The 15,249-nt window shown below is 38.3% G+C and overlaps 1 protein-coding gene and 1 non-coding gene across 2 annotated transcripts in view; one reads left to right on the forward strand and one right to left on the reverse strand.

Annotated features, from left to right (window-relative positions):
- Positions 1-964: 964 nt before the first annotated feature.
- Positions 965-15,249, reverse strand: part of LOC134533861 (acetylcholine receptor subunit alpha-like) — a 171,814-nt gene continuing 157,529 nt past the window's right edge. The window contains exons 7-10 of the mRNA XM_063371563.1: positions 5,575-5,721; positions 4,078-4,236; positions 1,575-1,809; positions 965-1,156 (exon numbers count right to left, since the gene is read on the reverse strand). Of these exons, the coding sequence (XP_063227633.1) occupies positions 965-1,156; positions 1,575-1,809; positions 4,078-4,236; positions 5,575-5,721 (733 nt within the window). The remainder of the gene's footprint in view (positions 1,157-1,574; positions 1,810-4,077; positions 4,237-5,574; positions 5,722-15,249) is intronic.
- Positions 9,929-10,018, forward strand: Trnai-uau (transfer RNA isoleucine (anticodon UAU)). The gene is given in 2 exon segments: positions 9,929-9,966; positions 9,983-10,018. It is a non-coding gene; the product is annotated as a tRNA-Ile (tRNA).

Raw genomic sequence — 15,249 nt, forward strand, 5'->3', positions numbered from 1 at the left:
TATGAATTATAAAATTATAATCTTCATGGATAGAAACAGTCCCTCTCATAATAAAAAACGTTATAACTGTTTCTAAAAATTCAAAAACACTACGTGTACAACAGTTAGCTGAAGGAGGAAAAAAAAAAAAACTGTTTCACACACTTTCCATGTAATAATGCAGACGTGGCCAACCCCTGCATTGAACATCATATTTGCTACTGAAGCTACCTTGCGTTAAATGATTTATATTCCAACAGAACTGTCAAAATCATGTGCCATGGCAGACACAACTGGTGTGTTAAGTATTTCTAAATATAAATTACATTGTAATCAAGATTCAGTACAGAATGTCGCAAAACCACTAGATCCAGTCTATATTATGCATGAAAAATTAAATAAAAAACTATAAAACATTTTAGGATTAAAATCTTTTAAGGAATTTGAGCATTTTAAACCGTGAAAAGTGGTAACTATCAGTTATAACATTTTATTACAATCATAAATCGTTTACAGTAATAAAGTGAACGTAAATTAACAAATTTAAGATGAATTGGAAAATAAAATGTTATGAGAATTTTTTTTGTTTCAGTTTCCTGATTAAATAATTTAAATATTATTTTTATGTAGGCTTTCTGCTTCCTGGCAGATTCAGTCTAATATAGATACAAATGGGCAGAACACCTTTGTACCATGAATTTGTAGAACACAAGCGGGACTCCCAGTATGACTGTGTACAAACTAGACCGTTTACAGATGAGTGCAGTATTCATATTTAAATATACTCTCTTTGAAATTCTACACCCCAGTAATCTTCGCTCATCTCCAGTGGACGATGTTCACAGCTCGCTCATCTATAATCGACATGTCCATGGGACATGTTGGAGTCATGTCTTGTCTGTAGGTCGCCGGTATCGCTTCGCACTGTATGGCGTCGATGTGGTGCAAGGTCTCTGGCCTGATCGGTGGCCTGGATCGAGTGGCACTACTGCGGTGGGCACCGCACCACCGTCGTGGTCGCGAACTCGCTGAACTTCTTGTCGATGGGCACGCGGTCATCGTACAGCGTGGGCGCCTGCAGGATGATGCCCGCAGTGCCCACGAGCACGGCCAGCGTGAAGATCCAGAGGAACAGGCGGTCCAGCACCATCGCCACGTACTTCCAGTCCTCTTTAACCTGCAGGCGACACATAAACACCATCACTACCAGAGGCTAGAGTAACTATAAACAATAGTACCGGTATGCTTAAATATGAATTATATTATCTCTCCTTAATTAAAAAAAAATTAATTGATTGTGTTTGATATTTAATGTGTATATATGAGTTCCAAACATTCAGTTTTTGATATCTCATTACTAGTACTTTAAATATGATCTAAGTAGATTATTGTTATGCATAAAATAAAATCTAAACAAAAAGATAAAACAAGTATTTGTTGAAGTACATAGTTTTGTAAACAAATGGAAATGTAATTGTTTAAATCAGTTGCATTTTACATTCAGGTGGACAAATCTTGGGCCTATTATGGTCTTGTACACAGATGACAAAGATTCCATCTACTTATATCAATCGTTGGTCTATGGTGTGTATGACCTTTGTCGAGTCCTCCAGCATCTTGGTGTGCTCGGCAATGAAGCGCACGCAGAAGCAGGACTTGTGCACCTCGGGCGAGCAGTCGGTGTGCGAGAAGGCCGGGTTGCCCATGACGGGGCTCTTGTTGCTGTCCCCAGCCGACAGGGACAGCTCCTCCGACTCCGACTGCAGGCTGGCCAGCGCGACTGGCCCGTGTATCTGGCAGCTACCACCGAACGGTCCACCGTCGGCCAGGCTGCGGACACACCCGGGACCCAAGACTGTTGGTTGTTATATCTTGTTTATACAAAGCTAGCTTCATCCGCCTTGCTGAATTTTAGATTAGCGATCATGTTTGTTGATGAGTGTAAAGTTTAGTGTGAAGATGACTGCGATGAAGTTTGTCATCGTCAATCTGTGCATTAATGTTGATGAACGTGAGTAAAATTGTTAACCAAATTGGTGAATATACAATCAATGTTGGCAAATGTGCTCCGAATTGTGTGTAGATGTTGGTAAATATTTGATTAATTGTGCATTGATGTGGGTGAAGGTGTGAAGAATTGTACATTAATATTGGTAAATATTTTTTTTTTTTTCGAATTTAGGGTCGATATTGATGAATCTTCACTGCATTGTGCGTTATTATTGGTCAATATGCAGGGAATTGTGTATCGATGTGGTTGAAAATTCATTGAATAATGAATTGATCCTAATGAATGTGCATCGAATTGTACATCGGTGTTTGTGAATGTTCGTCGAATTCTGCATCGATATTGACGAATGTTCATTGAATTGTGCATCGATGTCGATGTACGTGCATCGAAATGTGTATCGATATTGGCAAATATTCTTCGAATTGTATGTCGATGTAAGTGTAGGTACTTCGAATTGTGCATCAATGAGGGTGAATGTGTATCGAATGGTGCTTAGATATTGGTAAATATTCATTGTGCATTTATGTTAATGCATATGAACCAAATTGTGCGTTTATGTTGGCGAATGTGTGTCGAATAGTGCGTCGAAGTATTTGTAACTAAAATGTATGTAAAAGTTTGTCATAACTTACCTGAGTGAATATGAACATTTATGCCTTTTTTTTGTGCAGATTTTTGAGATTTACTTGTTTTGATAGATCAAAGCCAAGATATAAAGAGTCTAAATGAAGATGTTAATTATGTATAATAATATCCTAATGTAGCCATGCATATTAATGAGTAGCCATGTGCGTAGCCATCCGTAACTGTGTGTCTATCCATCTGTGTAGTCGTGTGTAGCCTTTGTATGTGTCGCTGTCTGTGGCTATGTGTATAACTATGTGTAGCTATGTGTGATTTCGAATACCTATGTACTCCTATCAATATTTAAATGCTTGCATGTATATCAAGTGTATAGTCAAATACCTGTTTATGTAGCCTAAGTGTTGAAGATTACATAGTTCAGAAACTGTTGGTCCTAGATGAATTGTAAAGTGTGTTAAGTATGAAAATGTAAGACTTGTTATACAATGTTTTATGAATCAGTATATTTTATCTGTGGCGTTGGCCTTGCAACACTGAGATTTTTAATTTACATGCTTGTATTAAACCTCATAGTAATCGTAAATCACATCAGTTAACTCCATACCGTAGGCCACATGGTTGTGGGACTTGATTTATATGCTTGTGTTTAGCCTTGAAGTGCGTGGAGAGTATGGTCCTATAGTACCTTTGTGAATCGGAGAGTTTGGTTCTTGATGCATATATTTGTCATACTGTACTCTGTAGTAGGCTTCATGATCCTTACGTTTATAACCTCGTAACTGTCTGTAAAATTATGGGTAATGCATATATTTTTTCCTATAGTATGTGCAAAATATGAGGCTGAATATTACTTCGGAAGGCTCTCATGAGACCTCGACTCATGTTCTTTCATTGACCATATACTTAAGCGCAATGAATACAAAAATGGCTGCTGAAGGTTCCACAGTTTGGATATTCTTGGCTCATATGTCTTGCGGTAGGCAAAATGTCCTGCTACTGTGGTTACTTTAGGTTCCATGGTTTGGGTACTGTTGCTATGTATGCTTTTCACTGGTTCTGACTTGTATGTAAGGCAAACAAAGTATCAGTGCTGAAGGTCCCGTGGTTCTGAGATGCTCGGTCCATATGCTTGTAAGTTGCCCCTGTTGTGGTCATATGGCACACCGTGTATGGGGTCTATATGATTCATAATTAGTAAATGAATGCATTTTAGTTAAATATTTGTAACCCTAAGCTACATTTATAGGTTGGCAAGGTCTTCAACCATTCAGCTAAATAAATTTTTAAAAATAATTCCTGGAATTGTTCTGAATTGTTCGTTTGAGCATTACAGATTTTCAATAGCATCAGCAGTTGATTAGAAATGAAAGAACATGAAAATCATACTAGTTATTTAATTTATGTTTGTATGAATTTTTTCCCGAATTTATTGGGTGATCTGCAAAGACTTTCAATATGGCAGACAAATATGGGGCATCGCAGTCCAGAATAGTGGCGCGGACCTGGCGGGCGACAGGTCCTCCTTGCTGGGGGACCTCGGGCTGCGCTTGGCCACCAAGGATGGCTCCTCGTCGCCCGTCACCTCCCCGCTGTAGGGGTAGTAGCAGGGCTGCGGCTCGCTGTGCCGCACCGTCTTCATCAGCAGGCGGCCCGACGAGAACCTGCAACCACACAGCGCGACAATTTGGTGTGGACGATCCTCAGACATCCTTTATGGTGGGCGGTGCGAACTGAAAGACGCAATATTGATTTCAACCATTCTTATAACATCAAAATTATTAATCTTTCAATACTTTCATTGGACTTAATTTAGGCAGAGATTAAGAGATTTTAAAGGCCCTTCTACAATTGCAATGTCCCAAATTTTGTCCGACAGACGCTGGTCGCTGATTGGTCCACGTGACCCTCTGATGTCATGGGTGGCGTGGACGATGGTCCGAATCTCCTTGGTCCAAATACTTTGGTGAACTTGAACTTTTTTGTCCCCATCCGTGTCCTTTGGTAGCATATTTGCTGTTTCCTGTTCCCGTTTCAAAAAAAGGTAACCAGAGAATAACAGACAGTGTGGTAGGAGCCAAGAAGGCCGAAACAAAATGTTGATCAACGTTGTCCGTTTGCGACCGGCGCTTTTCAAAGGCCGAACACATGAATTCATATTTGCCTTACAGAATAAATAAATGTTATTGAACTCCTACAACTTTAACAAGTTAATTGACTTTTCAAAACTTAACTGCGTACTCATTTAAAATGCACGAAAACCTAAACCAAAACCAATCAAAAATAATTTATTTTGACACAGTCTATTTACTCCGCTCCAGTTTAGAAATCTGTAGACTCGGACATAGGACATCGCAATATTGTAGACAGAGCAGTTTTCCGTTTGACATCACCTCATTCACAATGAGCTATGGACGCAGATCGCCTACAGGTTCAGATTGTTACAGACGAGCCTTAAAAATACCAAAATATAATGCCTTTTTTTTACAGTAGGTATTATTAAAATTGTAGTCATTCCCAAATTGAAGTTAAATACTAAATGCCAGTGACTTCACACGGAAAATAGTATGTAGAGTGTCCCACGGTTTCTAATTTAGTAAATTGTTCATATAGAACTACATAAACATGAGAAATTTGTTTGTACGTGCAAGGCTTAATAAAGACCATGTCTCTAAAATACATATAAAAATTTTGTGTACATGCAAATGTGGTATAAATGTGAATGAACAATGGTCCAAGAATGTTTTGCTTATCGCTAGTGTACAAGGAGACGTAATCTATCCTTATTATGTGGAAGGCCATTTATCTATCTGTGGCGTTTTTTTCCTTAAGTTAGCTATATTTCAAGATAACTTTAGTATATAATAGCCGATCTGGAAACTGGCTTCTTGATGAGGAGCGAGGTGCCGACTGCCATGGTTGGTCGTTCTTGGTCGTGACGAACCTGCCGCCGGAGTCTGCAGACCCGCCTCGCACGGTCTGTCCCCGTGGCGCGCCCTCACCTGCTCGTCTCGAACTGGTACTGCGGCCGCCGCATGACCAGCAGCCGCGGCAGGATGTGGATGAACACGCGCTTCACCCAGGGCGCCATCTTGTGCGTCTGCGGCGACCGGAAGTGCACGTTCAGCACCACCACCGTCACGCAGATGCTGCAACACACGTAACGTGACACACAGACACCAAGGCTGGACGCGGCCCGCGCCGGCAGGGACGTGTTCCGAAGCGCCCAACACTTGCCGATACGACTGCCGAAGACGTGTGTCATGGCGGGCGAGGTTGAGGTTATGAATTCTCATAGCACTTTGTATGTTCGGTTTTCGATAAAGTGTTTAATTTATCTTTATCTCAAAGCCAAACTATCTTATGTCCAAATTTGGTGATTTTTGTTTTATTGCAGATTACATTTAAAAAAAAAGGTTCCGTTTTCCATAGAACCACAACATCGCAACTACCTCGAAAATTATTTCTAAATCATATAGTGAAGGTAAGCGTACGCAAGGGGGGAGGAGGTGATAAAGGAATATATCCTCCACCCCCGATATCCTAAAAATTCTATTATTCCCATCAAAGAAGGAAATAATTTCAAAGCAAACACCTGGGCAAAGTGGATATAACAACTCCCTCCTGAAATGAATTTCTATGTACGCTCCTGTTTATAACAATCTAAATCTAAAAGCTTTATTCGAGCCAACAAACGTAAGTCCAGTTACGATGTTATGTACCCGTGGCTGTTGGTAAAAGTCCCCCATTTGGAATAAATTAATCATTATTTCCTTCTTGCTGGCCACACACTTATGGAGGTTAATGGAAAACAAAACATCATCATTGAAAGATCAGTTTTTTTATCTTTCCTTTAAAGTAGCCCAATTGAGAACTTAGTCTCGCTTGGTTCTAAGATATAGATTTCTTCACTAGTAAAATTAAATATGCTATTCTCCAAAGTATAATTTTCAATGGGATAACATTAACAAAACGTTTGCATGATTGATTACCATTTACAAACAAACACACGTGTTTTTTTTTTTTTGCAGCAGCTTATTCGGACAGTTCTGTGAGAATATCGTACGTTAAGTTGAAGTCATGTGCAGAAGACAAGGATGGGTCTACATCCATCTTTAGTATATGACGTGACGTTACTGCACGGGCAAGGGCTGCCAATCATCCTGCTCTATAAGTACGAATATTGGATACGAGAAAGAGAATTTATGTAGATAACGGTTATAAAAAAAGGTTAAAATTGCTGAACAATTTACCGTCTTTCACGATTTCTTTCTATTCTCGTGCGCAAATATCTCGATATCTGTTGTCACTTATAATGATAAAAGGTATTATCATATCTGGAAGAAAATAAGTAATTATTAACATCCTACAAGCATTAAAAAAATACAAAATTAATTATAACATAACATAAACAATTTAAACAATTGACTTATATTTATGCTTATTTATTCCATATTGTTGTGAATCAACTGGTAAAATAACACAAAAATATCTGAACGTATAAACTTAATTTAGAAGTTCGTAAGTATATTCAATGTAGCAGCTTCCCAACAATTATGAAATCAAGAGAGGAAAAATTAAAACTAAAATCAGATCGAAATCAAATGTCAAATCTATAAACCAGATGGCTTTCGATTCGCAAATCCATTCCCTGTTCTCTGTTGTCCTAGAAACTCACATATTGTATTATTGTTCTTCATTGTGCTTTAAGCTTTGTTCAGATAGTATTGCCGCTAACTAACAATGAATAGTTATTGGAATACTAGTCTTTGGGAGGTCAGCTGTTGGTTGGCTTTATTAAGTGGAATTCAGGAAAGGGGGAGGGACAGTGGGTGTAAAATTTCGCTGGATGGTTAGATCACGTGATAGTTGGTATCCTCGGGGAGTTTTCATTTGTCGGAAGATCGAGACATCGATTCGTGATACAATTGTTTTTGATAGGGCTACGTCACGCGGCTGTACGCATGAAGGGACCTCCAAGATTAAGCTTATTCCAATCTAGTTGGCTTTACTTTTATGTTTAACATCTTAGCTCTCGGTGTGTGGCATTAAGTTGGAGTAATTGAGTGAATACGACGGAAGTTAAGGAACGTAAATGTGTAACAGACGGTGCTGCTATCTATGGTGGATGGCGCGAACCGAATTTCACAAAGCCATAGGGGAAACTTTATAGTATTAACTATTTAATGAATTTGAATAAGATTGGCAGTATGTTAATATTATTCCTTTTCTAAATCAGGCTTAAAGTCGGGGTTTAATATATTTTTTTCAAGCGTTTTCCGCTTTTATCGGAGCCGTTTCATTATATAATTTAAAATTTCAGTCTGCAAAACTAGCGGCGGCTGCGGAAACTACGTGTGTTTCGCGTCAAGAAATGTAGTTGAAAAAAAAATAATGTAATGTTAATGTAACATATAATATTACGGTCTCCGCTCAAATTTCACAGACGTAGTTTGGACGCCGAGAAGACTGCGCACCAGTTCACAGCCTTGCGCTTAGAGGTGACACTGCGCCAGCGAAAGTCGCGCTTATCATCCCTCCTCACTTACACAGATACACCCCGAATAGACGGGGCTCTTAAGAGGCCACTCCAGTGTTTCAGGGGCACTACGCCGCAACCCGCGTTAACATCATAAGATTAAATGCTATTTTCATTTTGCTTATAACTAATTAACTAATATAGATTTCGAAATGATGCTTGCTTGATATGTAAGAAAACGATGCTCTTATCAAAGCCCTTTACTTCAAAAACGTGCATAAATTAAGGTTTTATACTAATCTTTACTAATATGCATAAGTGTATTGTCTAGGTTTGAACAATAATTTATGCATGTTTTTGAAGAAAGGGGCTTTGATAAGAGCATCGTTGTCTTACATATCAAGCAAGCATCATTTCGAAATCTATATTAGTTAGGGCTAATTAGTTATAAGCAAAATGAAAATAGCATTGAAACTTATGAGGTTAACGCGGGTTGCGTAGTGCCCCTGAAACACTGGAGTGGCCTCTTAAGAGTAGTCTACTTAAGTTATACTGAACAGTAAGTAGCGCTAAATAGATAAAACAAGCAAAATACAAAAACAAAATGAACCAACTTCAAATCAAAGGTCATATGCTGGATGCTGTACATTATTTTTCGTTATCCCTCCAGTTTATTTATTTTAGTTCCAGGTGTGTTATTGGAAAATAAAAGCTGGTGAAAAAGGGAAGGGGGAATCTCGTCAACCTTCACCCCTCCCACAGGACCACCCCTGTCGCAGTTTATGTTTCAGTTATATTATGATATTAACTTGATACTTTGGCTCGAATATTTTTATCATTCATGTACTTTATTTCTTATACATATCTTCTCTTCCTTCTTTCTTTGTCCTGAACCTTTATTTTTTCTTTGCTTAGACGTCATGCATTAATTATTCATTCTGTATTCCAGATCTCGTACCATCTTGTTCTCCCGACTGATTTCTTTACCGATGAATTATCTTCTCTTCTTATATATATATTTTTTGTTTCTGCGATTATATTCTTTCTTTGCAACTTCTGCGTCTGGTCCGAACCGCTTGGCTATCGACTCAATGCCCATGAGTCTGAGTCGTGGACCAGGGTGTTGGGTTCAAGCCCACGACCCTAATTGGTGGATATATGACTTGTTTGGGTTAGGGGGAGTGAATTAAAAAAAATAGAAAAAATTACATATTTAACACACGTGTATTAAGTAAGATACCTTACATTATTATTATTATTGACACTAACACACTGACATATGGGCCTAAAGTAGTAGCCGTAGGTGACGTGGCTTATCATACCAGTATACTGTCTTCATTGATATTTTGAAAAGAATTTTCATAACTTCTTGGGGGGGGGGGGAGGGGGGAAGTGGTAGAATTAAGGCTCCACCTACAGCGGAAAATAAAAAAAGAAGGCAGCAGCAACCCACAAGCCCAATAAGTCACCTACAAAGGCAAAAAAAAAAAGTGTTCAAATCTAACCCAAAGAAACCCCGTGCTCAAAAAAAAATAAGGCCCCAAAGAACAAGTCACCCAAGAAAGCTGCTCAAGAGCGGAAACAAAGATGTCAAAAAGACCGCTTGCGCTTTCTGTGGCACTGTGCCACCTTATTTATCACCCCTCCTCCTTTATCACCCCTTCGTGCGCCACTGACAACCCTAGCCGCGCGAGCGTCAATGAACACGGCCAACGAGAACTTTGGAACGCGGGGGATGTACAAGCGCGACTCTTAAGACTGGCTTACAGGTAGAAATTATTAACAACTTTCATTCGGAGGTGAGAGAAAACATGCCATGCGAGTAAAAGTTGAATTGCTACGGAAATTATTAACCCTCACAATAAGTACACGTAACGTCCCCAGTGGCGCAATCGGTTAGCGCACGGTACTTATAAGGCAGTGTCCGAGCGATGCCGGGGTTGTGAGTTCGAGCCTCACCTGGGGAACTACTGCTTTTGGTATTAGACTTGCAACACGTAATGTAAGGCACGCTTCAAAGTGATAAAGGAATAATAAAAAAAATGTATTTCTTCCACGGGCTTGTTTACGCTTTTTAAATTAGAGCTTACACAGTTTCTACCAAGAGCGTACACAGAATTTCATTTCGTATTTGGGGGGAGGAGTATAGAACCAATTTGCCGTAGTTTTATTTAAATTCTTTCCTTTTGTTGGTGGGTAATGCCAGAATTTTTTAAAATGATTTTTTTTAGGAATTCACTATTAAAAAAACTTTTATCTTCAATTTACGAAGAACGCTGATTACAAAATTATCGAGGGATCTTCGTAAATTTACTGACATTGTTCACTTACTTTGGACATGACTCCAAAATAATATTTTTGGCATATTAACAATAGATTGAAAAACTGGTTAAGTATACAGCAATTAAACTTTTATTTTGTCTTTGTTTGTGTGTGTGTTTAACTTTTTTTTTTTAGGACGGAACATATAACTTCAAAGTTGAATCACAGCATAGTTTCTACGAAGACTCAGTTGTCTGAAATGACGAAGAACTCTTCGTTTATTTGAGTTGAATTCTTCATTGAAAAGTCCGAAAATTTACTGTGATTTATAACACTGTAACCAACAATAATTTTTCCGTTACGGTTTCGTGTGCAGTACATAAAAGTTATTCTTCTAAGGATTTACTAAAAATATTAACCTGAATCATTTTAAAACACATATTATAACAATAAGTATATGTTTGTATATGTTTTCGGACTCTACCACTGTGCTACTAAGTCTCTTGAGAATTTAGAAGAAGATCATATATTATAATCATTGTAATGACAGTTTCCTTAGGTATTTTAAACTTGTGATTACTTTTGACTACGACTATTTTAGTCTACGAAATATATTCCAGGGTAGTTACACTATCATAAAGTTTCATTTGGCACACCAAAACCTTGGGTATGTCCCCTAATGTTTACGAAAGTGACCATGCACGGGTTTTATGTTGCTACACGTAGGGTCTGCCGTCTTTGTGACACATTTCCGTTCATCGACTTCCGTTCCATTTTCACGAAATTACTCCTACCAAATGCTGTCCGTATACCGAGAGCTGGGATGTTTACACATCATTGAAGTATGCCGTATGTCGCTTTTTTTTCCCGGTGCGTATGTAATAGGAATAAACATTTGTGAATAAACTTTGGTTTGTGTTTGCAGCTCGGGAGAAAACATCACGTTCACAGCTAAATAATAATTTTCTGCGATGCCGCATCATTCGCGTCGCGCCCGTCGCCTTTCTGTGACTCCAGCGCCTTACTGCGACTCCAGCGCCTTACTGTGATTCCAGCGCCTTACTGCGACTCCAGCGCCTTACTGCGACTCCAGCGCCTTACTGTGACTCCAGCGCCTTACTGCGACTCCAGCGCCTTACTGTGATTCCAGCGTCTTACTGTGACTCCAGCGCCTTACTGTGACTCCAGCGCCTTACTGCGACTCCAGCGCCTTACTGTGACTCCAGCGCCTTACTGTGATTCCAGCGCCTTACTGTGACTCCAGCGTCTTACTGTGATTCCAGCGCCTTACTGTGACTCCAGCGCCTTACTGTGACTCCAGAGCCTTAAGGCGACTTTAGAGCCTTACTGCGACTACAGCGCCTTACTGTGACTCCAGCGCCTTACTGCGACTCCAGCGCCTTACTGCGACTCCAGCGCCTTACTGTGACTCCAGCGCCTTAATGCGACTCCAGCACCTTACTGCGACTCCAGCGCCTTACTGTGACTCCAGCGCCTTACTGCGACTCCAGCGCCTTACTGCGACTCCAGCGCCTTACTGCGACTGGCTTTAAACTGAAGGTATGTCGGAAAACCAACCAAACAAAATCATTCAGTAATGACAGAGTTGCCCAGCCTGCAAGCGTTGACTTGCACAGAATAATTTAAGGGGTCCCCACATATACACAGAGACTGAAAAAAAAATTCGCGTATTCATTTTGCGATATGCTGGAATCCAAACACACGTACCTTCATATTGCTTCTGTGATTAGCTCACAGTTTATCTGAAGGACTCTGAGCCAATGAAAATACTTCCAACCACAGAAGTATCGGATCGCCAGCATCCCAGTTGACAGGTCTCACAAGTCAGTAGCCAATGAGTAGATGGCATTTGCCCGAGTATTTAGGGGATTGAGAAGTACATCATAGAGGTAATTGAAACATCGAATTTTTCTAGTCTCTACCTATACATCTTATAAATTGCTTTGGAGAAATGTGTAAGATAATATTAAGCTATTTTGAAATATATTAGAACGAATTGATGGTAAGGAAGTTTTGAATTTTTTTTATGTTTTATATTTTTACGCTAATAGTTTGTTTCATCAAAAAAATGCTTCAGATGATGTTTTATATAACGTTTAGAATTTTTACAATAGATTATAATTGATTTGATATTATACCTACTAAATAAGTTACGATTTTATTGGTGGTTCTGTACATTGTACGAAAATTTTATTCACTTTTTTTATTCCAACCTCTGGTTTTTGCAACTCCTTGCAGTAATAGTTCGTCGTATAAATTCTTTCCAGAACAAAGTATTAGATAATTTTTTTAGAAGATTTTCAATTCATTGTTATAGGTTTTATTGTTTACTTAAAATGGGAGTTATAAATGTTTTTGGACTTTTAACCCCTGATTATTTCACCCTTAGCAGTAATGATAGGTTGTATCAAAAATAGTTTCTGGCAAAAGTCTTAGCTAATATTTGTGAGATTTACAAACAATTTGAACGGATTCTATAAAGTGTCTACTAAGGGAGTTACGAGTATTTTTGTCCTCCAACATTCGTTTTGTTGTAACCTTTGCAGTCATGGTTGGTCGTATCAATAATGAATTTAGATAATAATAATTAGTTTCTTGACGTTATTATTTTAAGAATTTAATTGATAAACGTACACTAAAAATTAAATATATTAAATACAAAGTATTAATAATTAATTTTTTCAATAAAAAATTAAATTATCCAGTTGAATTTCGACGCATTTATTTTTTCGCCTTGGATTTCGATGTGCACGCGGTTTGGTGTTATTTCTGATCTATCGCTATCCACCATACAATCTTGTATCTACTTTTCACTGTTGAACGTGATCTGCTGAATTTTTCTTTCTTATTTTGATTTTTCTTTCTCTTCGACTCTAAAAGTTTTGTGAAGTGAAGTGAGGATTTTTCAAAGCGTTTATTTGCATAACGTTCGCCTTCGAAGGTGTCACGTTTCATCTTACACGCGATGAACTAGGCGTCTCGAGAGAGGAACTGCCACTAATCTCGCACACTGCCGATCACTCCGCGGCTTATCGACATATCGTGCCTCACTCTTTTGGAAACTGGGGGGGGGGGGGGGTGAAGGCCGGGGGATAAAAATGGGTCGAGAAGCCACTGCGTCTCGCACTCTCACGCTCCGCATACTAAACGAAAGCAGCTGAATAAAGCTACATTTAATAGCGGAATTACTTTTTTAGCTTTTAGCTTCCTTCCCACGCACCAGAAATAAATCTCTGTGAATTTCGCACAAGAAAGGTTGAAATATGTTTCACTTTTTTAAAAACTTCCGAGATGAAATAAATATTTAAATCTACTTGAAATTTCCTTTCCAAATTGTTATTTTTCTTACTTGGAAAGAGCAAAGCTTTTGTTCTGGAGTTACTCCACCCTGGATAATATTTTTTTTGGTAGAAACTCACAGAACCTTCAATTTTAAGATTAGATTTTATTTTAATATCAGAGTCTTCAGTCTAAATTACTCTCCATAGAAATAATATAAAGGAAATTCATATCATACGAGAGAGCGCTGTGCGTTTTGATGTTTAATGTAGAAGGGCGTATCGTTTCCCACAGTTAAGTTTTAAAACAATTCGTGCCTACATTTAGCACGTGCAGTACGCCCAACAGCAGGCTTGAAGTAAAATGTCTTCTGACTTAAAAACAAAGTAAACATCTCCTTAGCTGTGACCTAGCGTTTGTGACGGAACTTTGACACGGGCATAAAATTTACAGTAGGATTTAGTGGCAATGTTATCAACTTTCAGGGATGATGGAAACAATAATTGGCAACACGGACTGAGTTTACTGAAATATATCTCAGTAAAACTGCAGGACAGTAAACAAAACGTGCTCGTAAAAAGAAATCATTAAACTAAAAGTAACGTATCGCTTCGGTAACTGAATGAGAAATAAATCTACATGAAAAGGTTAAAGACGGTTCTATAAATTTGTTTCAAATAACTTATATGCACGTAGACGAAACTATAATACGTTTTACTTAAGTGCTTTAAAGCCAAATTGAACATTATAAATTTCTGACATTCCTATTCAAAACTATGTAAAAATCAAAGTGCATAAAGCCTAACTTGCGCCTATTAAAAATGATTTTAAAAAAAATTAGTATTTTACTGTTGTAGCATTTTATGAAGAGAAAAAAAGGAGTGGCAAGAACCTTAGACTTAACAGGATTGCTGGTACAATTTGAGGTTAGAAATCGCACGTGTACTAGAAATAAAACATCAAACAAGTGATTTTACTCGAATAAACTGCCTGTAATCAGGTAATCTAGCGATGAGTGACGATTAATGTACTTAGATACGCGAAACCTTTTTGTGGGAATCGATAAATGTAGTGTTTGGAAAATAGGGATTGGAAGACGCAGTGGCCATCCATGATGCGTGTTATACCTTTCAAGGTTGAAGACAATTGAAGTCAAAATGAATGCAACCCCTCAAAAATCTGGATGGCAAAATATTTTCTTGGTTCTAATGAAGTTTAACGCTCTTTATTAAAAACACCCACTTAATGATGACACTTTTTATTTCATTACTAGAGGGTTCCTTTTAAAACTATCAACATACTTCTAGCACTGGCGTTGTTTGAATAGCTAGAGTGACTTCAACTTTACAATAGACATCCACCATGAACACACAACACAGCGGGTGAATACGTCTGCATTATTACACGGTGTGTGAAACCTTTTTTAAAAAAATTCTTTTAATAATTATTGTTGCCCCATATTAGTTAAACGTCCAAAACAGTGTTTGAGTTGTGTTCACATCGTGTAAACGGTTTTAACTGACTTGTTTCATGAGAGTGGCTGTTTATAACGACGTGAATTCTAATTAATACTTACTAAACATCATCAAACGTTATCAAGCACCATTTCCGCAATGTTTTTGGTGAAACAATACGA

This window comes from Bacillus rossius, chromosome 7 (assembly GCF_032445375.1).
Source record: "Bacillus rossius redtenbacheri isolate Brsri chromosome 7, Brsri_v3, whole genome shotgun sequence".
Classification (NCBI taxonomy): Eukaryota; Metazoa; Arthropoda; class Insecta; order Phasmatodea; family Bacillidae; genus Bacillus; species Bacillus rossius.